Genomic DNA, 23,304 nt, shown 5'->3' with positions numbered 1-23,304 from the left:
AGTTATTGTAGTGAAAGGAAGTCCGTGTCTTTTTAGAGAACCGGCATTTTAGGCTCAACTCATTAAAGAGAGCCGGCTCTCAAACAGCTCACTTGCTTTGATGCATTATATTACGAATTATGTTGTATAAAGAAGTTAAGAAACAAAAAAGGAAGTATGAAAGGAGAAAATGAAAAAAAGACAGGTTTATAGTTATCCCTTTAATCAGTATATTAATGCAGAGAATGAATTATTAATTTGAAAATGAAAATGTATTATTCTACTTAATTATATTTGCATGTATTTTTTCCTTCTGCGGTGAACGTCCAAGCGACTTAATTTTTGAACTTTTTTCTTAAAAATAAACCTCATTCATGTTGAGCAACTCAGTATCTCAAAACAAAATGTTAATTAACAATATATATGATATAACAAAACACATGTACAATATAACATGTTAAACTACATAAAAACATTTGGGGAAAAAATATGGTGCAAGATTAGTTTGTATTTTGTTAGGGAAAATACGAGTTTGTAAGGGCATGGAGCCGTGGAGGTTGACAGGTATGCAAATGAAATATTACCCGGAATTCTAAGACCAGTGGGGCACTAAAAGTTGTTTTCCATAAGAGTTTTCAAAAATGATGAGGGCATACGTGATACAAAAACATCAACCTGTATCCAAAACAATTTGGTTAAAAGTTTAATTCACAAAAATACATTGACCAATATCATGAAAATGTACTAAAATGTACTTCAATAATCCATAAACGCTGGAACATTGTAGACAGAAAACACAAGAAGCATTATTCGAGTTGGTTTAGTATAATATATTTCAGCTTCAAGAGACATAGAAATCATTCCTTATTCCCCCCTCCCCTTATTTCTTCTATAAAAGACCCATTTTTATCTGAAGCATTATCATTATTATGCAAAAACAAAAAAATGGCAATAGAATATATTATGGGAACTATTAAAATCCCCAGTGACTAGGTATAAAATGAAGTCACATCAGAGAGACAGAAAAAGCGAGAGATCAGTCCTGAAAGGGTTGGGGAAAAGAAAATAATAAAAAATAATATGTTATAGACCTCGATCCATCACTGACATGACAAGCATGGAGAAAAATTTGACGGCCGTTCCAAAAATAAAAAATAAATCTCACTTTTCCACTTGGTTTCACACATCTACAATTATGAATCGAAGCACCCTTTTTTTTCATGCTCGTTTTTGAAGAACAGTTATAATTACACAACTAAATTCATGTCTTTCAAATACGATAAATTGAAAAAGATGGAAAAATACTGAATCCCATTTCTAATGTTTCGCTTGTTAATCTTTTTTTCCCCGCGTGTGTTAAAAGTGTCAAAAAGAGGAGGGAGTTGAGCACGGGCTGCTGTTTGAGCAGTGTTTAGGCGGCTTGTAGACATTTTGTAGATTTCTTTTAACAGATTTCCTGAACTGTTGTCATCAGTTTGTGGCCTTTTGGTTTTTGGTGCAGAAATGGAGCAAACGTGTCTTGCGGTAGACACACAAAGGGTGGAGGGGAAAAAAGGTCCTTGAGGCCAGAGAGCATTGTCGTCTCGCCGACTGTCTTTCTCTTAGATTTGTTGAATGTATGGTTGTTGTTTTTTTTGCCTTTCTCTCCGCGACGTCCGTCTTCATCCTCGGATCGGTTTGGAGCGCTTTGGGTCGCTCAGCTGATTCAGCGTTTGTGGGAGTGGAGAAAGTTGGGAGAAGCAGGGTGGGCAGGGCTGTTGGAATGCTGGCACGTTCCAATCAGGGCAACAGTTCTTCATTACAGCATTTCTGCAAAACGACACGGTTTAGTCACTTCCTATTTTTGCTATCAGAAAATACACTGCCCGTCTTTCCTTAGCACCCTCTCTACTTTCCAAGACAAACGTGAGAACATTAAAGAAAGTAAATTGGATTTAAATAGTACATCGGTTGTTTATTTGGCTTAGCTGGGGTTAAAAAAAAAAAAAAAAAAAAATCATCATAAAAATTAGGGTTCCACCATTAAACATTAAATGACATACTAGTTAATGATTTGTCCAGGACACTTTAAAAAAAAAATAATACATTGTACTTCGAAGACCCTTTCAGGACACCCAAGCTCACTGTACATATAGTTAAGTAACAAGCAATAAAGTAAGAATAACACAAGCAAGTAATCAACAGTAATTAAAACACAGTAGAGTTAAAAATTTGAGGAACACTCAATGGCGGCACGGCTGCCGAGTGGTTAGAGCGTCTGCGGTATAATTTAGGTGATGGGTTCAAATCCAGCTACCAGCCTTCCTGTGTGGAGTTTAATTGTTTTCCCCGTGCTTGCATGGGTTTCCCCCAGGCACTCTGGTTTCCTCCCACATTCCCCAAAACATGCATTTCCGGTTAATTGGCCGGCCCAAATTGTCCCTAGGTGTGAATGAGCGAGCGAATTGTCTGTCCCTGTGTGCCCTGTGACTGGCTGGCAACCAGTTTAGGGTGTCTCCTGCCTGAAGATGGCTTGGATGGGCTCCAGCACCCCCACGACCCTAATGAGGATAAGTGGTGCAGAAAAATACTTATTTGCAGCTATATCACACAATTACATTGTTAAAAAACATGCATTGTGTTTTCTGGATTGTTCTTTTTAGTTTATCCCTCTTAGAGTAGCCATGCTCCTACAATGAAAATTTCAGGCCCCTCCATGATTTCTAAGTGGGAGAAATAGCAAAATAGCAGGGTGTTCCAATATCTTTTTTTCTTTACTGTGTATCAGGAATCGTCGAATTATTGTTTTTACTGTACATTACATTTCTTTGAAGTGTTGCTTCCCGTTAACAGATTTTTGCGCAAAATTATTATTTTGCAGCCGATTAGTCGACTAATGGTTTCAATAGTGGGCGACTGGTCGACTACTAAAATAGTTGTTAGTTACAGCCCTTATGTAATCATGGAAATATGAAATCAAAAATAGACTTATCGGTTATATTTTTTTAGGGTGTTAAAGTTCTTTCTCATTCAACCTGATTTTTTGAGATTTCCTTTTTACAAATAGCTCAATTTTCACATTATGAATATTAATAATGCAATTATTATGTAACATATTATTGTGCTGACGGTCTGAAAATGCTGAGTGAGGCACAAAATTCTCTTTCCTTATGACAGAGGATGATGGTGAGACCAAGGAAGAATGACAGATTGCATACCTGTCAACTTACACGTTGTTTAATCGTTTCAAATTGTGTATGCGGTATAACAATTTGTTACACAAGAACCTACTGATGTTGATAGGAATGAGATTGAAAGACTTGATATGTGTGCATTTACTGTACATTAACGTTAAATGAACGTACACACACTAAAAATGTATGACACTTTGTTTTTTTGCCTGTAGTAGTTTACATACGCAAACTGGTTAAAGTGATGCACAAAAGTCACAAGAGTAAGCGGTCTCTAGTGGTAGCCTCTTGGACTGCTCGTGAACGGTGTTTTCCCACGTAAAATGAGCAAGATTTTTGTCTCAAATAAAACTCGTATACCAAAATTCTCGTGTGTTTTGAGGTGCGCCGATAAAGAGGTACCACTGTACGTGCACCGTGAGTTATGTTGGCACATTTGGGACGTAATCCTGTTAGTGTTGGGTCAGTGAGCTGGCCAGCGTGTGAACTCTCACACAGGACCAGGACGGCGAACATGGTCGTCGTGTCTGAGCCAGGCACAATGGCACTGTCTGTTGCGCTAATCCACAATTTAAGGCGGGAGCTTGGAGGGGGAAACTTTTCTCACTGTGCCGACCAAATTGTGAGCGTTTTAAATAATGTACAGGTTGATTTTTCATTGATTTCAGACAAAGCCCCTCAATGGGCAAACAGATTCAATGAGTGGGATTTTCTCACAGATCGGTGCAGAGTTTTTGTTGGTCCGTGTTAACCGTGACTCACTCAGTTATGCAGGTACCAAAAATGCACATGACATGAAACGCTTACATTTTTCAGGACTGAGTTACGAACACAAGGATGCCTGTTGCAACTTATTCACAATTACCAGTTGTCATTCTAAAGGCACAACTGGAACGTGAACTATGGCTAAATAACTTTTTCCTGAACAAATGTTAATTGTTCAGTTATCTGTACAGTTTTTGTGTTTCACTTCCTCAAAAAAGAGACGTGCAATACTTCTACTAGTCAATGATTAAATGGACTGTTTTTTAGGCTTTATACAAAGTGTATTCGTAAATACAACGTATTTTTCTGTTTTTTTTTTTCCTTTGAAAATATAAGCAAACTTGTGAGACGACAATGTTATTAAATTCATATTTTACTTATGAAAAACCATTTCAACTTCTTCAAAGCTATACATACTTTTGGAGGTACAACTTTCATAGCAAACAATTTCATGCTAAAAGAGCAACAAAGTAGAATTCTCAAAAGTCTGATAATTTTTTACTTGTCAGTCTTGAAATCAAGGAATACTTGTTTTGATGAATGAAAGCTTCATTATCAATAAAAAACAACCATGACTTTCTTTCACTAATCACTGAGCTCTCAAGTACAAAAGTGCAGGTGACGAGTAGGTTCATGGGTTTGTAGTACCTTTCACCGCCTTGAGGTGGAGCCCTTTCTCAGTCTTTCTGAATGAGGTTAAAAACATTGCTTATACTACTACGCCACAACAATCATGTAAGCTTCTGGAAAATTATTTACCACTAATGAGAGTTGCAACACCAACACTATTAAAACGTTTTAAATCTCGTAATTCTTTATAGCATATTTATATAAAAAGTTTTAAATTACTTTTAAATGGTCTGTATCACCTCTCTCAAGTGTGAAATTGTATAAAACCATGACAATGTTTTTAAGGCCATGGTGCATGTTGGCGCACAACAGTTCAGGACATATTCCCTAAGTTTGCATTGTGCAGGTGAAGGGGCATTTTGGGGACAATTTCAAGAAACGTACCGGGCTCAGAGCTGCTGCAGGGGCTTAGGAAGGGGAAGATCTCTAAAGTAACACACAGTTGGATTTCTTTTTTGCCTTCTTCTTTTCCACTGGCGTTTTCCTATTTATCTGTCTGACCAGGTCATAGAAGATCTGAAAGACAACAAAGTAAATTTGAATAGTTATCTAATCTATTTCCTCAATTAGCAATTGCAAACATGTTTCACTTAGATATCAGATAATTTATATTTCTGTTAATTAAAACAAGTTCACTCACATCGAGAACGTTGATCTTTGACTTAGCGGAGGACTCTAAAAAGGCACAGTGGTTCCACTGTCTGGCCAGGTTCTGACCCTGCTCCTTGCCCACCACACGCTCATCCTCCAGGTCGCATTTGTTGCCCACCAAAATCATCGGCACCTGAGAAAATGCAGCAAATTGGTTGAAAAACTAAAAAGGTTTTCAGAACCTGCAATGATGGAATATTCATACAATGAACTACAGTAAAATCTTGATCATCACGGGGTTTATGTCCCAAAAAGATCCTGTGATAATAGAAATCCGTGAAGTAGAAACCTTTATTTAAATTATCATACAATTAAAGACGATTAAACATTGAAATAAAAACAACCTTTTTTTGCAAGCCCAACTATTACTTTAATAAATTACTTTATACTGTACATGTAAATATTTATTTACCAACAATACCTACTTTATTTAAGACTGTTTACACAATCAGAATACAGAACACTGGATAATGAAAATCCGTGAAGCAACGAGATCATGAAAAGTGAACCACATTATAGTATTACTATACTGAAGTGATGCACGACTAAGGTTTAAAAATTCACACCGAAATCTGTCTTTGAATTATTTTTTTTTTATTGGTTTATCATCATAAAAACCCTTTGGCAATTGAGCCATTAGCCAAACAAGTTTAGGATTGTTAAAAACGTGTGGACAACCACCCCGAGTGTCCTGTGCAATACCAGTTACAATATGCTGCCAAAGCTTCAAGGGGACAGCAACAAGGACAAAAGAAATAGATCAATCAGTTCCCCCTGGGATGTCTGAAACAATCATTTCAGTTATATAACCCATGAGATAATCCATGTAAGCATAATTCTATTTGTTTTACTTTTGTACAAGAAAATACACGACTCACACATAGAATATGCCCATCAGTACTACAAGTCTTTTCCAGTAACGGAGGAGACGCAAAAGGTTGGGGGACATTAAAAGGAAGCGTGTGGAGTGTATCGTGAGTTAGGTTGCAACCGCGTTGCAGTGTGGGGATGCGCCTCATCCTGCCTGCTGTTTCCTGAGTGGCTATCTGGAGCTGCTCGCCTGACCCGGAGGAAACCATGGGGGCCCCGCCTCGCCGTGATAGAATCGCTTTCCTTCCTGAATGTTTCCAAACATTTCAGCTGGATTTCATGATACGGGTCGCATACATGACAGTGATGGCTCGTAGCTCTAATTTCCATTGCAAAGCCTGTACGATAAAACTTCAAGTGACCACATCTTCCTAAAATGTGTGGAAAAATTTTGAAAGGCTCCAAACAAGACATCTGCAGGGGAAATTGACTTGTGGTGGGTCCTGCAACTACCTAATCACTCGTGCTTTTTCTCTGGTGGTGGAAAAAATGTATACTAGGCAGACAAAGTATCCTAGCACTTTACTCAATGCTGCTAGAGAATTACTGTTTGGGTTCATTCTCACTGTTTCCCGTGGGTGTTGGCAGATGACGGAAACCTGGGATATTTGTATAAACCTAGCAGAGGTTACAGCTTGATGTTTGATATCCAAACAAGCCACTTTATAGTATTGGACTGCCCAACAACATTTCTACAAGGAGTCCACGGAGAGCAATGGAATGCGCTGCTAACACAAACGTCGAGCAAAGCTGTAATAAAAGGAATGGAGCCAGTCAAAGAGAGAGAGCAGGCTGTATAGAAAAATGTTCTGTGTCAGCATGAGGAAGCATTAGTCTGCTGGAGGGGTCCACACCAGCCAATCTGAACATGCTCAGACGCCGCCAACATGGTGCAGACAGGTTTTAGTGTGCCCACTGTGGTATTCTTTGGAGATTGGATTGCAGCTCAAATGAACACATCCCAACAAACAAATGTAGTGAGTCAAGGGAACAGGGCATTTGTGTAGTCCAGGGGTCGGGAACCTATGGCTCGCGAGCCATATATGGCTCTTTCTATGAATATCTATGGCTCAGAGACAAATTTGATTGCATGCAAAATATCTTCATATTGTTCGAAACTTGAGTTGTTCATCCTATTCAGGTACACGCAAATCCAATCCAAAGCTAAGTGACCGACGTTACTTCGCAGTATATATAGGGCACGTTTTTCACTACAATTTACAGTCAAGGTGTCACACAATAAAGGGGGGGAAAAACTCGTTTTGGCTGTACAACGCTAAAGAATCCTTTATATAAAAGTTCACTATATAATCTGTGTTCAGTGTTCAGATACCTTATGATGAATCCACAGAACACACTGTAAATACGCCAAAACACCGGAAGAGAACTTAGTCTTTTGATTGGGTGAGTGGGAGGAATGGGTGGAGCCATGCAAAAAGCGCAAGCACTCCCTCCCATCTCTCGCCCTACGCCATCTGCGCCAAAAGTGAGCTCATCAGGCTCCCTATTTGCATAATGTTGTGACGTTTTTACACAATAACTGCTTGCATCTGGTTTTGAAACCAGTATGTATGAAAAATAGGGTCAAAAGGAGTTTAACCGATCTTGAGTAATTGCAAGAAAGAGACAAGTTTAAAGTGGCATGTTTGTTGATTTTGGGACAGGGGCTCTGGCATTATTCTCTTTTCATATTTTTTATCAAATCATCAAAAATAAATGTGCTGAAGACTAAGCTTTTGTCTGGGGTGCGGGTTTAGCAATTTTGTAAATTTGTCTCATAATATATGGTGTGGCTCTTTCCCAAAATAAAATTCATATTTTTTGCTTTTATGGCTCTTTGAGTCAAAAAGGTTCCCGGCCCCTGGTGTAGTCTAAACTATGCACCAGATGAGACATAGTTGGCTCTGAAAAGTCACTAGACGTTCATGCAAAAGAGCCGGAAGAAGGCTTTTGGAATAGGAAGTGAATGCGCCGCCGCCTGATGGCTCACTGTGTTAGTCACTCACAACAAAGTTTTTCTTTTTAGATACAATTTTGCGTAAAGTGGGCTCATTAAAGATATACAAATTTAGCACTCTAGGAAAACTGTGGAGCTTCCGGAGAAGGACAACATGCTAAAAACATTTTTTTTTCTATGAAGCCAATTGTAGACTAGTAATTGAGCGAAGCGATTTAATAAGTGTCATTGCATTTTCCAAATTCAACCTGAAATGTATGAAAACAAAAACAATGACCACAAAATGAGCACTGCCAGCTTGAGGACAACGTCAAAACCTTTGACAAACATGTGCTTGCAAGAAAATGAAAGCATCTAAGGCCGCGCCTAAAAGCATCTAGAAAGACTATCCTGCCTAAAAGGTTTCCCCAATGGTGGGGTTGACACCTGAGCCGACAAAGTGGCAGCCAAAGTCTAACCGCAGCAAAAAGAAAATCAATGAAGGAGTCTCTCCATCGTAGATATATTTTAAATTCTTGGTTCACTTGCAATCATCTTTGGTAAACAAAACTGATAACATGAGCAGTTTTTTATGATGAATTGATGTTGTACTTGCTTGTCCATGTTAAACTAGCTGGATGATTGGCCAAGCTATTTCTTGATTTTCAAGAAAAGTTTTCCACTCCCTGAACCCAAGCCCTGCAATATGTCTTATCACTCCAGTATTCACTCCAGTTATGAGCAAGGCTTTTTTCCAGGAATTCTGAGAGAGGCAATCGACTGTTACGCCTACCTTAAATCATGCAACGTGAGCTAGCCTGAGGCTAACCTTCACTCACCAACCACAGTGACTATTAAAACAACCGCAACGTCACAGCAGCATGTAGGCTTTAATGAACTCAGGTTCTCTTTCAAATAGTTGATGTGCTGGCCAATCCCTCACAGGGAGTGCCAGACCACAGAGAGGCCACAAGTCGCCCCTGGCTATAGAGATTGGGGGTGCAATGAGGAAAACATAGAAAGTGAATGAAAGACGAAAAGTTGGAACAGGGGGTCTAGGAAGACAGGAATTCTGTCAAACGTATCCTGTCGTGGAGGTAGAAGAAAAGAGGGGTCATATTCATTCTCTGACAAGTAGCTCCAAAAAAGGACATCTTTCAAGCCTCTTACATGCAACTCTGTAGCAGCGAATTACGAGAAAGGCGATTGCAGTGTAAACGCACAACCAGCACGAGAATCACCTATGTTTACAGGGGTCTATGGGACAGACAGATAAAAAGTGAATCTTTAACGGCTCCTTGTCGTATATCTTTAGGCTCAATGTGTCAGACTTTTTGCAGATGTAGTTTTTTTTTTTATGTGCATACACCCCCCACCTACATAAAATTTCATATGAAAAACTGGATAAATGGCATTAATTCTGTTACGGTGCTAATGTAGCAATATTTGTATGTGCAAGCAGTTGGACTTTCTCAACTTTTAATCAGATGCCATTCTAATCCTACTGCTTCTAATTAGTCAAAACTGAGGTAAAGACTTTCATTGTTTTTACTGGGATCAAACCAACCCGCAACAATAAAGCAGTCTCTGCCCTGTGCACAATGATATGCGCAGTACACAAATTGCACTGTATGCCCTCGCTTTGTTTTCAACTCACAAGTGGGACTGGGACACCACAGCCCTCATTGTTTCTGAGCTAATACGAATTTGTAATTGCCCTGAATTATATGCCTGGTTTTCAGCGTGCAATGGTCACCATAGAAACTGAACAATGTAGGCGGATGCGAACACGGAAGCATATTGGGACTACAATCTATCATTTCTTCCCTTCACAAGCTTTTCAAGCACTAATGAAAACAAAAGGGGCAGGAGAAGAACACACTTACATCCTCAGTGTCCTTTACTCGTAGAATCTGTTCCCTCAAGTCCTGGAGGTCGTTAAAGGTGGACTGCGCCGTGATGGAGTAAACCAGGGCAAAGCCTTGGCCGTTCTTCATGTACAAGTCCCTCATTGCCGTGAACTGCTCCTAAAACCACAAGTAAGAATATGTACATTAAAGGTAAGATCTTAAGCACGAACAGAAATTTGAGTCGGACCTAAACTGGCAATTACTTTGGATTTGTGACAGGCCAGGCTTCTCTCAATGGACTGTTTTATTTTTCAATTACACAGTCCAATTCTTTAGTTTATTTTTCTTTTTAGAAGATCCGCGCAGCGGATTTTGTTCCCCTTTTGCGAAACACATCACGCGTTTACACCCTTGGCACGTCCCCGTCCGCGCCAAGTTTGTAAAAGGGGACGAGTCCATCGTGCAGATCCTAGACCAAAAACAATTACGGGTAGATAATTTTTTTTAAACTAGAGAGAAGCCCTCCTCACGAAAAAGTTCTGGGAAATAAAATATGAAATTTTGTGTTTCCTTTAGGTTTTCCTTTAAGTTAATGTGTCAATGCTCAGGCTGGTTTGGACTTCAATATCAGTGGCGAGTCAGGCTGGATTCTTTTTGGCCCAATCTTACCTCAAATGTACGTTAACGAGCTCATTATACAAATTGCCACATGGTGTTGCTGGATTTAACATGGCATTAATCTTGTGAGGATGCTGGGACAGTTTTTTTTCAACACTTTATGCAGAGTGGGTGTATTGTCATGAACACAAAGACAGCCTGAACTGTATACGCCATCAATATTGAGGTATGAAATCGTAGGATTTCCAACAAAATTGTACAAACAAGCAGTGGTTCAGATTGGGAAGAGTTTGACAGCTTAGAAACGTCAGGCAGTAAGATGTAACTTAAGCAAAGTGGCGCTTTGGAGATAAATGCTAACAAGATCGCACGCCAACAGCAAAGCACTCAGGGAATTATAAGGACTGAGGCCAGATCTCTGATTATTTCTCATCTGGGATCCAGAGAGAATTGCATGGTTTTACTTTGGGTAATATTACAACTAAAGAAGCTTCCTTAGAGCACCACAAAAGAATAGTTTTCTCTCAAAGCCTAGCTGTAAAATAAATCATACTGGAAACACAAGCATCTATTATGATCAATAATAGGGTAAACACTGTCAGATGATTATTATAATTTTTCCTTAATTAGTTATATATAATTTTAGCCCGTCTAAAAAAACAACCAAATAGCTGTGAAATTCGGACCATAACTTACTGTGCCAGCTGTGTCAAGAATTTCAAGCATACATTGCTGCCCGTCTACCTCCACTTGCTGGGGAAAGGGGAAAAAAAAAAAGAACAGACGGTTTATCAAACATGCATATGAATAAGCAATGATTACAGTCATGTTGAACTACTTTTATCGGCTACCAAGAATAAGTTAAAACTTTCAGGAATTATGACCCTTGAACAAGAAAAAAGCATGCAGAAGCTGAAGGACAAAGGGCGTGACGGCAGAGTGGAGAGCAAAACAATGAGACAAGAAGTAACCGAGCAGCTGCTCAGCATCAGCTGCCAGCACTCCCACTCACCTTTCTGTACGAGTCTTCTATTGTTGGGTCATATTTTTCCACAAATATTCCTTGCACAAACTGAACTGTCTGTGAAAGAGAAGACAATGAGCATCAGTCACAGTGCATTTAAAGACCACCGGGCACTTTTATCATTACCGGCAAAAGAAAAACTTTTCTGATGGTATTTCACCTTGAGAATTCCCACGCCACAAAATTTTATAGAAGTGGACACATTTAAACAATAAAATACATTACAAGAAGATAAAAGGGTATCCAATGATTCCATTTCTTAACAAAGTGTGGGGGGATTAACAACCCCTGATTGAAGTTATCAAAGAACGGCATGAAGACATCCTCTCATTCTTGTGATGATAAGCAAACAACATTACAATGTGTTCTTCATTAGGGCTGATTTAAGAGTTCGGTATTGATTGAACTTAGACAATTGAATTTGCAAGTGTGCCTTCAAAACATGTGCCTTATTTAATTTGCTTAGCAGAGAAAAGCACGGGAGCTTAAATCTAGTACGTAATCTTTTTTGCCAATTTTTTTTGACTGGTACTCTAGTGTAGTGATATCAAATTCCGACTTCAATTAAGCACTTGATGTGAAAGCAAACATGAAAAGCTAAGACATACATTAATCTGTCATTCCATTGTTAGCAAAACCTTTGGAAATTAATAAAAGTAGTGTTTTGGCTTAACCTCTCTCTAATATAGTGAATTAAAAATGTAAAATTGTTGCGTCAATGTAGGAGAGATCATTGCACTTTTAATTACCATAAGTATCGTTACACTGACCAAACAAATGAATATATTTTCTTCCTCTCCACTGCAACAACAAATCGTAATTTGTCTGTACAATGATAGTACATTCACCCCTTCAGACGCACTGACAATTTGAGAACTACTGCCACCTACCCAAGTGGATGTGCATCTACACTTGTTTTACTGTGGCCCAAAATACAGGAAAAAACATGTTTTCCAGGATCACAAATCCCATTTTAGAGTGTGAACTTACCAGAGCAGATTTCCCAACACCTCCAGAGCCTAACACTACTAGCTTGTATTCACGCATGGCGGGATCACTTCAGCAGACAGCCAAACAGACTAGAGGAAAGCAAAAAAGGAAAAACAAAATAATTTTTTAAACGAAGACAATTTAAGTAGGAATTTCCCAGCTGTTTCCATTCCACAAAGGAAAAATTCTAGTCATTGGTGGAGGTTATAGCCAAGAGGCACAACAACAATAGAGGGAACACCCATAAGTGGAGCTCCTTGAGAGAAAAAGAGGTGAAGCATACATGACCCCTGTTTAACACAAGCCAGCTGTGCTGTTGTGCTGGTGATTCATGGATGCCTATTCTTTTCTTCAGAATGAAAATCGGCGCGCTTTTATGCGCCACAGAGCACCCCGGAGACTTTTTTTTTGTGCTCAATTACCTCTCTTAAGGTACTGCGAAGCATCAACATAGTTTTTTTCTAGCCAATAATATAAAGCATCTGTGTTATGGGAAGTGTAGGTCATAATGATGAAAACATTGTGCAATCTCTGGAATATGGCTTTGAGGGCTTCTAAAGCCTTGCGTGCATTATGGCGCCAGTTCAGCTGGGTTAGCCAAGTGGGTCACTGCAAAGAGATCGCCACAGATTGAGCGGGAACTGATTGAAGTCGTACTCTCTTTTTAAGTACTGGTTATCTTAACCTGTCAGTTTCCAGAAACCCCATTTTCTAACTTTCCTTTTCTCATAGTGACAATGAAATTCTAAAGTATTCTATTTAACCTGAGATAAATGATCAAGCAGATAATACATATTAATTCAACCTGCACTGTAAATTACAACCCGTTTGATTATCAAACATTTTGCACCACATCAAAAGCAACAGGGGAGCATCCTATTTTGCGCACTTCATTCAAAGCGCCGCACCAAACACACGTTTGGCCTCAATGGCAAGTAGTGGCTATGCGGTCGAATAAAGGCTGCGGTGTGAATAATTCATAACTGTTAATCTGCTATTGCAAGGAAAGTTGTCCTGGTGCAATACACACATGCACATTACACACAGTTGTACCGCCCACTAAGCACAGTGAAGCGGCTGTGCATGGCATTCCAATTACAAAGCGCTGATAGTGACATGCCAAGTGTGACTTAAAGGTCCTCCAGTGTTTACTGTTGTCAAGGTGGCAAAGCTACACCAAGACACAAAAAAACGCCACAAACACAACTGAATGGACCGTGACCTGGAGCCACCAAATTGGCTTTATTGCACTACATGTGGCAAAGAGATAAATTTCATGTTATTTTCCTTTACTTTTTCCAAATTTAGGAATCCACCAGGTGGCCATGAAAAGACAGTTCTGTAGTTTCTACTCACAGCACAGGCAGATAAATGCTAGCTTACACCCATACAAATCCACAGCAGTTTTTAAGGGAAACTACTAAAAAGAGAAACATATATAAATAGAAACATGACACATAACAGTGGATTCTGTTTTTTCTTTCAAACAGAACCCAGCAAGTGTGAAACAGACACAACATCCCATAATACATATTCGTATCCGATGATTGTCGGTGTTGGTTAAAAAAAATCGGAGCAAAGGCAAGAGATGCAAGTGTCAGGTGTTTCACTTTACATTCCTGCCTTTACTTGTGGAAGATCCTGAGCAGTAGGGGGTCCATGATTTACAACAAGACTCATACTGGCTACGAATGCCCAGTGATATTTATTCGTGAAGCCCTTAATCACAAAATGTCTAAAAGACTGCACATGTTACAATTACACGTTCCGCTGATCTTAAACCAACATGCGGGCAAGGAAAAACTAAAAACACCTTAGCATGAGGAAAATAAGAAACCTTGAGAAGGCCCTCCCAAATGGTAATCCCCCTTCCTGGATGACCAAGGTGCAATATATTTAGCATTAGGTAACGATACACAAAACATAGTGAACATCCATAAAAAAAAAAAAAACTGAAAAAAAAAACTGAAAAAATAAAATAAAAAATAAAAAAACGGATAATGTAAAAATCTATCTAGAAAGTCCCCGACAGCAACGTCACCTCTAGCCTCTAAAATTGAATGAATGGCTGGCAATAAACTATTTTGTGCGATACTGTACTGTAGAAACATGCTGGGGCATAGCATGGAACATTAGGAAGCATACCAATAAGTCAAATGGGCAGTTTCTAGATACTTCTGTGCTATGAAAACGTAATATTAACCATGCTAAGAGGCCATGTTACCTAACTTGGTAGCAAGCACCGAGTTATTACCAGCTCTTAACTATTTAACAGCATTCATTGAAAGTAGGGTTACACCTAGATATCAGACCCCATTTCCTGGATTTGATGAATCAATGATCAGCAGATTACTTCTAAAATAAAGATTTCCACCCAGCTAATTGTCTGAAAAAGTCAGCCATTGCCTTCTGTTGAAATAGCCTTACATTACAACAATTTCAACATACGCTATAACATTTCAACTGACTTAATAGGACAACTGATTGCTTCGCAAATATTGCCCAAACCTTAACAATGAAACAAGCTTCAAAAAGGTGATGTTTTCCATTGAATGTTATTTGAAATAGTTGTGAACATTGTGAACACCAGGTGCCTTTATAATAGAGGGGATGGTTGATCAACTGGAAATGTGTAATTGGTTTACCTTAAACATAAATGCAAAGCTATTCTAACGTATTCACCAGAGTGAAGTGTGGCTCTTTTGAGTTATTATCAGTAAGCAGCGATTATCTACAAATTTGTTTTGCTTATCTAGCACTTATAAATTGATGCAACCCAATATTGCACATTGATCTTTTATGATAAAGACATAAGAATATTAAAAAGGCAAGTGCACCAACAGCTCTTAACGTAAACATTATTAAAACAAATAAAAGGCACACTGCTCTGGTTACAGCGATTGGTGAACAACTATGTACAATAAACATACATTACAAAAAGGCTACCCGAGTACAACTAGTCGTGATCGTGAATATTATAGCATTTAACAACATTGGGTCGCTTCCAGTGTTGGTGACGCTCGCATGACAGACACAAATTGCGAATGTGAAAAATATGAGCAAATATGAAAAAATATTTGCAAAAGCCCTAACTCTTGTGACTGGGAAAAGTGCAGAGTGGGAACAGCTTCCTCCTTCAGTAGCTCCATCCCAGTTCGATTAACCAATCAGAAGGCACAAGCCGGGTAGCGTCAGAGACAGAAGCCAGGAGAAAAAGGCCGGCTTGGCTGTTGCGCCTAATATTCGGTGCCACTAATAAGTAAACAGGCCGGTCCTGATATACGTCAAATCTCCAAATATCGATGTTGAAAATCGACCCTGCCCCCGATTGTCGGTCAACCTCTAACGTCTACCCTGACTAAAAAAAATTCCCTGTTGAACAGTACAATCAAGTCGATGTACTTGTAGGATCTTAAGCCGAAGCCGGCCCAAATTTCATGGGGGGCCAGGCATAAAATGTCAATCATTAAGTTTGGGTCGGGCTTCTTTCTCGTTTACTTTTAATTATCATTGTTATTTGAATATTGGGCAAAAATACATAAACTATCATACCAATATTAAGGTTCATAAAAACCATAGGTCAGGAAATTTGTATTTCTTTATCACCAAGGTCACGTATTACACATTGAGGCTTTAGGGAGGTACTGTCCCTGTGGTTTATGGCGCAATTTTCAACCTGTCAAAATGACCGACAACATTAAAAGGTTCTCGTCAACTCTTAAATAAAGCGGTCGATGAAAAATTATTGTCTAACGTAACTAGTGCAGACCCAGAATTAAAAACTGTAAATGTTCACAGTCTTGTTTAACTGTTTTGTTACAAAAACAGGCGTTAATTTGTTATCATAAATCAACATTCCTCCTCCAGAGTCCTCACAAGTAAAACGTGAAATTTTGGGTATGCTTTGGAGGACACCGGTGTGCCGCCATGCAAGCACGGGTAGAACATGCAAACTCCACACAGGAGGTTCGATCTCATGACCTCAGAACTGTGCTGCACACCCGCTAACCAAAACATGCATATCAGGTTAATTGGCCGGTCCAAATTGTCCCTCGGTGTGGATGAGCGAGTGAATTGTCTGTCCCTGTGTGCCCTGCGACTGGCTGGCAACCAGTTCAGGGTGCCCCCTGCCCGAAGATAGCTGGGATAGGCTCCAGCACCCCCGCTACCCTAATGAGGATAAGCGGTACAGATAATGGATGGATAGATGGGTATGCTTTGGGATTGGTTCTGTAAATGGAGTTTATTGGTCGGGCTCGGCCGGGGATTCTAGACCCGCCAGCCTTGATTGATCCGGACTTTTTAGGCGCGGCCTTATCTCTAAGCAGTCCATCTACCCTGACCAAGAAATTCCTCGTTAAGCAGTAGAAACAACTAATATACACAGAGAGCAATAAGGAGTGCTTTTATATACATGTATATATAACAAATTCGGAAGACAAGTGAAAGGAAATATTGAGTTCCACTTAAACAAAAAGTTAACTCAGGAAAAGATTAAGGCTGGATTTACACTGCAGAGGGTCAAGTGGCACAATTCCAAGTTTTCATGTTTACTCCGAATGAAAAGTGAATTAGAAGTTCAATGCTAAGGATAAAAAAAGATTTGGCGTTGACACTTAACAATATTGTACTTTTGGACAAATCAAACCCATTAAAGACCGTTTAAGGATATCTGCCTTCAGCCAAACCTCACCCCGTTTCCACTCCCTCTTTACAACGGTCATTCCTAGCAAAACAAATGCTCGTCGTCTGGCCCGGCAAAAAAGGAGCGAAGGCAGGCGCCGTGCATTTTACGGTGACATCACTCACCCTTCGGGGCCGAAAGGTATGTGTCCATGTAGGGCTGCGAGCGGTGTCCCGTGGGTGAGCAACAGCCACGTGCTACGACAAAATACATTCAGGATTTCCTGGCGTGGGCTAATCTGACATAAGCGAGGCTGTCACAGCTGCTGACTCAGCAGGGTGGGACTATGATTGACAGCTGAAGAAGGCGTGCGTCCGTTAAGCAGAGTGGTACGGTAGAGTGTCATATTATTTCTGGCACGTGACATTTACACACGCTTCAGGTTCGGGGGTGGATGAATTCTCGTTTTGGCCAAAGGACGATAAGATCCGCTGCCATGACAACCACACACAAAGCAGTGGAAAGGAAAACAATTATTTTACAAACCAAGCTTGATTAAAGAGCAAATCTAGTATAATTTTATAGCACTGAAAACATAACTTCATAGTAATCATTATGGGAAATTGACCTTAAGCCAGGGGTCGAAAACCAAAATGTTGAAAGAGCAATTGGACAAAAAAAAAGAAACATGTTTGGAGAAGCAAAAGATTAAAGGCCTACAAGCCTTATAAGGAAGTCAACACATATTGTATACATCTTGCCCATTTCAGCTCGAACCGAATCGTCTTGGCCACTGGTATCAAACGAAAGGTCATCGAAAATTGTTCAGATATTCGCGGTACACTAGCAAACGTTATCCTCGATCAATGATTTCAGTCAAAACTTCAATATTTGAATAAAGCAGGAAATTAAAAATGTGTTTTTCCTAAAAATCTGATTCACCAATAATCAAAAGAATAATCGACATCTTCATTGATTCTTAAAATTATCGTTAGTTGTAGCCCTAATTTATTGCGTACCACTGCAATTAACGTCTTAAACTTTCAATATGCAGAAAACAAGTCAGCTTTTAGTGTGAACCATACTCCGAATTAGGGCTGCACGATTAACTGAAATCCATTTGACATCACGATGTGACGTAGTGAGATTGTCTAATAGCCTAACACTGCGGTTTTATAGAAAGCAAACCCTAATCTTTATGCCAAACTATTTTTACAACCTACTTAATAAAAAAGCACCAACTATACTAAGGATCCACAGATGGTTCTCAGTTTGGTAAAAAACTTCATACATCAGTCACAGAATGTTCATTACTCATCTACGTTATCATATGAACTACGTTGTATGGCTGGTCATTATCTGAGGAATTTTGATGCAAAAGCAGTATTTTCTTCACATAAAACACCAATACCAACTGGACTTGGGTGTTTCATACTTCTCACACCCAGTAGGCAGCAATATCAACTACACATGCGATAGACTATCAACCGTAAGTTCACCAACTTCATAGCTGGTTAGAAAACTGCCATGACAAATAATGCTGACATATGGTACTAAGTGAAAAACAGCTGTAAGATAAAGAACCTTAGGTTTTTGGGAAGTAAATCAAAGGTTTTCTTCAAGTGGCTCAAGGTGAGGACACAACTTAGTGATCAAAAACTTCAAACGGGATGCAAGAACTTCAGAAGTTAATAGAACAACTTTGTTTAAAACTCAGAACACTGAAACTGGGGATTTGTCTGATCTTAGTTCACGTCAAAACAAATCAAAAGGGCCAAATTAAGTGCATTGTGCATGTTAAGCTTTTTATTTTGTTTTTTACAATATTGGGTGTTAGTGCTCATACAATCGAAAGGTTACCTTAAAATATTTTTGCTTCAGCTGACCAAAAACAAGCAGCAAACACTTTTGAGAGTTAAGACAGACAACGACACCAACGGAATGCATCCGACAATCCTGTCAGTAGTGCCTTGACCCGTAACCACATCCTTTTTCCAGAGACACAAGGAAGCTTCACGCTGACCACCCAAAATAGCATCTTCTATTCTCTGTTCCTGTACCAGACAGCAGACTGACTTGAAATTGTTTAAGTAGTAAGGGAAGTGATCGTTTCAAGTCAGCAGTTATTTGTTATAACAATGTTAGGCCCCACAGGATGAACAAGATAAGAGAAACTTTTATTGCACAAGTTTAAGAACAATTTATCTCCACATGCCACCAACATGCCTACAATTCCCTCCCATGTCACAGAATTAAGTTTTTCACCCTAATAACTCCTAGCTGGTTAAAAGCTAGCCAATAAAAAATACACAGGGGCCTCTTTTGTGGGCATCCTAACACAGCTTTCATTGTTAGGAAATGCACACCGCTAAATAGTTAGTATAATTTAATAGACTTTAAAAGTGTGCCGTTTTTGCTCATAAAATACTAAAAAGCCAACTACTTTACAACAGGCATAAGCGCAAAGCCTGAAAAGTATACATGCATTGCACTGTAGGATTCAACAAAATCTGAATCAAGTGGATGCTCCAGAGAGTGATAACGCTTAATCTCTCAGAACAATTTCACACTGTTGATGTGCATCATCATCTCCCCAAAATATTTGCCCATTCACTTTCATTGGCAGGGAATAACTGAAACCCTTTTAACCAAACAATAACCTGTAATGTCCAAAATCAAACGACTTCAATCGGAATTCAATCAAAATAAAAACTCTACGAACAACAGCAGATATAATTTTTGCAGATTTTTGATCAGATATAATCAGTATAGGACATTACTCGAGCTACAATGTTGTATTGTATCCAAAGTAAAAAAAACATTGCATTGCCCAGAGCCCTTCACAACAACTAATATTCACATGCAAAACCTCCTATATATGGCACTGCTTTCCCAACGGGAGCAAATGAGGACTTTTGTGTAGCGCAACGACACTTTGACATTGATACTACAGTATAGCCGGGATTCAATTCCACATCCCTTGGTTTAGGAGACAGAGACCCTACCAGAGCCATGCCACCCTATGTTGGAATGTTTCACACTGACTTTAAAGGATAATTAAATAAAAACACCCACCTCAACACACAATAGTGATAGTTTTACTATTCTTGGTGCACTGTACTTCAAGAGGCCATACCATTGAACCTTGAAACATTGTTAATTACTAGCTTCTCTGGACAGTGACAACTGCTTCTGCACGCGTTATCAAAAATACGCTAGTGTTCACTAGTAAAAAAAAGGTATCTCCTTTAAGCATGTATACAAGAGGATTTCTACATTTAGATGCCCAAGTACTGAAGTTACATGCATGTGTTATCGAAACACGCCAATGTTCACCAGGATATAGGTTTAACTCGTTTTAGCGTACCAATATGTGGATCGCTATATCAGTAGTAGCAACTTCTGCGGATGAAAGCGGTTAACTTTCCCATACTGAATGAATCATATACATTAACGCCAAATGAGATTATATCCTGATACAAACTAAAAAGCAGAGTGGATCGAATAAGGGCCAATTACGACCACTTCCATTCATTACTGCAAAATCAAATTCTTCTGAATTGTGCATAGAAAAAAAAACCTTTCACTGATGAGATGAGGTAGTATTAATCCATAATCCGGGGCAATGAGATGAACGTCCCCCTGTGTGGACGGCGTGAGCAACACCGCTAAATCCCGTTACAAAGCTCGTTAGCAATAATGAAGCTAACTAGGTAGCTTTAACGGGCCGCTAGCGGTGGCTAGTTAGCATGCTAGACTGTTAGCAAAGTAGCACACACACGTTCCTCGCATCAAAATGGCCCAATACACGTAACACACACTTGCTAAATACCTTCTGGGTCAAACCCACTCAACCACTTTGCGCCAAAAACCGGGCCGAGTTGAGGTCGGTGAGCTTCGGGGTAGAATGGAAGGAGCTATCGGTGCTTGCGGGGTTCGCGTAACCTGCCCTTCCGCCTGGCCTTGACTAGAATGGGAGTGTTTCGGGAGCTACTCGCGGAGCTTTAATGTCGTTTTGTCCGGGCAAAACAGTCGACGGGCCACGTAAAGCACAGCACCCGCAGCCACCGTCTTGAGTGCCGTAAAAGAGAAATTTCCCCTCGCGCTGGTAAAAAGCTTATCTCCCGCTATGTCATTTTTGGATGTCGAGTAAAGTTTGCGCTCACCGTTTGTCGTTTCGCTGTCTCTGTGGCCGCTCCGCAAAGTGTCAGCTTGGATGCGCGCGCAGCACACACGTCACTCCTGCTGAGTGACCGCCGCCGGCACTAGTCCCCACCGCCCCCTCCCCAATATAAACTGTATTTAGCAACCCCTTCACATTTTTCAATTTACTATTTGTTCTATTAATAATAAGAATGTAAATGTTATACAGTCAAGTCAAGTCACGCTTATTTGTATAGGTCTTAATCACAAGAAGTTTCAAAGGGTATTATTGCACCGTCCCCTGATCTAAAACCTACAGGAGGGCAAGGAAAAACTCAAAACCTCTGCATGAGGTTTGAACAATTTTATTGACACTAGTAACATCAAATAAACAATGTGAGGTTTGAACAATTTTTCTCGACAATCTTAACAGCAATTAAGCATGTTCACAATTTCGTTATATGACGTTTTAACAATTTTTTTAACAGCGATTAAACACACAATTTCATTATATCATAATCCAACAATATGAGTTTTTATCGACACTTTTAACAGCAATTAAATACTTATTGGTTTGTTTTTTTTTGTTTTTTAGCAAATAAACAATGTAAGGTTTGAACAATTTTTCTCGACAATCTCAACAGCAATTAAGCATATTCACAATTTCGTGACGTTTAACCTCTGCATGAGGAAATTAAGAAACATTGACTCTGGGTGATGATACATTCACCAATGTTCAAGGCATTTAGATGGACCAATGATTACATTTCAGTCTTTTTGGGGTTGAGGCGCAAGAAGTTAAGTGACATCCATCTTCTCTATCTAAGACCTCATTGAGTTTTCCAAGTACCAAACTAATCATTTTAAACTTATTGGTGAATCGCTGGCGTCTGTTAGTGGATGGAGCGAATTTGGTAACTGCTACGATTAAAAAAGAATTCTTTCTAAATAATAATAATAATAATAATAATAATAATTTCCTTGTATTGTCATTCTGTGTAACAATGTACACAGAACGAAATGTCGATTGCACCTGACCCGTTGTAGCGAGCCGATGCAGCCGCAGCCAACATAGGGCGCCGCCGACCACTTTTTAAGTCTTAGGAATGACTCGGCCGGGGCACGAACCACCGACCTCCAAAAGCTATATATATTGAAATTGAAGCAAAACCCTCTACATTTCATGGTATAAAGTACAACGTGTATAAAGTGTATATAAAGTGTATAAAATCCGCAATGTTTATACAGCGGTAGCTTTTTGTGTTGGTCATAGGAAGGAGTGGAGATTGTGGAAATTTGGAGGCCTGCCTCACTGAGATAAAAGAGTGGATGTCACTCAATTTCTTGCGTCTTAACTCTGAAAAGATCGAAATGTTAGTTATTGGTCCATCTAAATGCCGTGACTTATTCTCAAAAACTGCTGTGAACATTGACAAATGTCACATCACACTGTGACTCAGTTAAAAATTTAGGTGTCATATTTGACCCCGATCTGTCCTTTCAAACACATGTGAAGAAAATTACTAGAACAGCTTTCTTCCATCTTCGCAACATTGCTAAAATTATACTGTCTCAGTCGGATGCAGAGATTATAATTCACGCGTTTGTTACCTCCCGTCTCGATTACTGTAATGCACTACTCTCCGGTCTCCCGAAGTCCAGAATCAAGTCTTAAGTCTTAAGCTGGTACAAAATGCTGCAGCGAGGCTTTTAACTAGGACAAAAAAGTCCGATCACATCACGCCGATTTTGGCTTACCTGTATTGGCTCCCTGTTAGCCAAAGATGTGATTTCAAGGTTCTCTTAGTATTAAACAAAATCATACATGGACTTTCTCCCTCATATCTTTCAGATCTGATTTCCCCCTATGTTCCGGTCCGAAGCTTTCGTTCTGAGAGCGCCGGTCTTCTGGTGATCCCAAGAGCCAAGAAGTGTTCCGCTGGTTCGAAAGCGTTCTCCATTCGGGCACCGGTGCTGTGCAATGCTCTTCCCCCTGAGATCCGATCTTCAACCTCAGTGGAAATGTTTAAATCTAAGCTTAAAACACACTTCTA

The 23,304-nt window shown here is 39.5% G+C and overlaps 1 protein-coding gene across 3 annotated transcripts; it reads right to left on the bottom strand.

The window, feature by feature from the left end:
* Positions 1–669: 669 nt before the first annotated feature.
* On the bottom strand, positions 670–21,373 carry LOC148364608 (ras-related protein Rap-1A-like). Of its 3 annotated transcripts, none has more exons than XM_088338760.1 (8): positions 21,274–21,373; positions 12,484–12,572; positions 11,482–11,550; positions 11,166–11,222; positions 9,888–10,028; positions 5,185–5,328; positions 4,929–5,060; positions 670–1,788 (listed from the first exon to the last, which is right to left on the bottom strand). In XM_088338760.1, exons 2-7 carry the CDS (start codon positions 12,538–12,540, stop codon positions 4,971–4,973), a joined length of 558 nt encoding a protein of 185 aa, XP_088194886.1. In that variant the 5' UTR covers positions 12,541–12,572; positions 21,274–21,373; the 3' UTR covers positions 670–1,788; positions 4,929–4,970. The 3 variants fall into 3 exon arrangements, with proteins under 3 accessions (XP_088194886.1, XP_088194888.1, XP_088194889.1); XM_088338762.1 differs by lacking the exon at positions 21,274–21,373 and adding an exon at positions 20,940–21,260; XM_088338763.1 differs by lacking the exon at positions 21,274–21,373 and adding an exon at positions 17,293–17,316.
* Positions 21,374–23,304: the final 1,931 nt, after the last annotated feature.

This window comes from Urocampus carinirostris, chromosome 6 (assembly GCF_059441175.1).
Source record: "Urocampus carinirostris isolate Australia breed hairy pipefish chromosome 6, RoL_Ucar_1.0, whole genome shotgun sequence".
Taxonomy (NCBI): domain Eukaryota; kingdom Metazoa; phylum Chordata; class Actinopteri; order Syngnathiformes; family Syngnathidae; genus Urocampus; species Urocampus carinirostris.
This window is presented reverse-complemented; position numbering and strand designations above follow the sequence as displayed.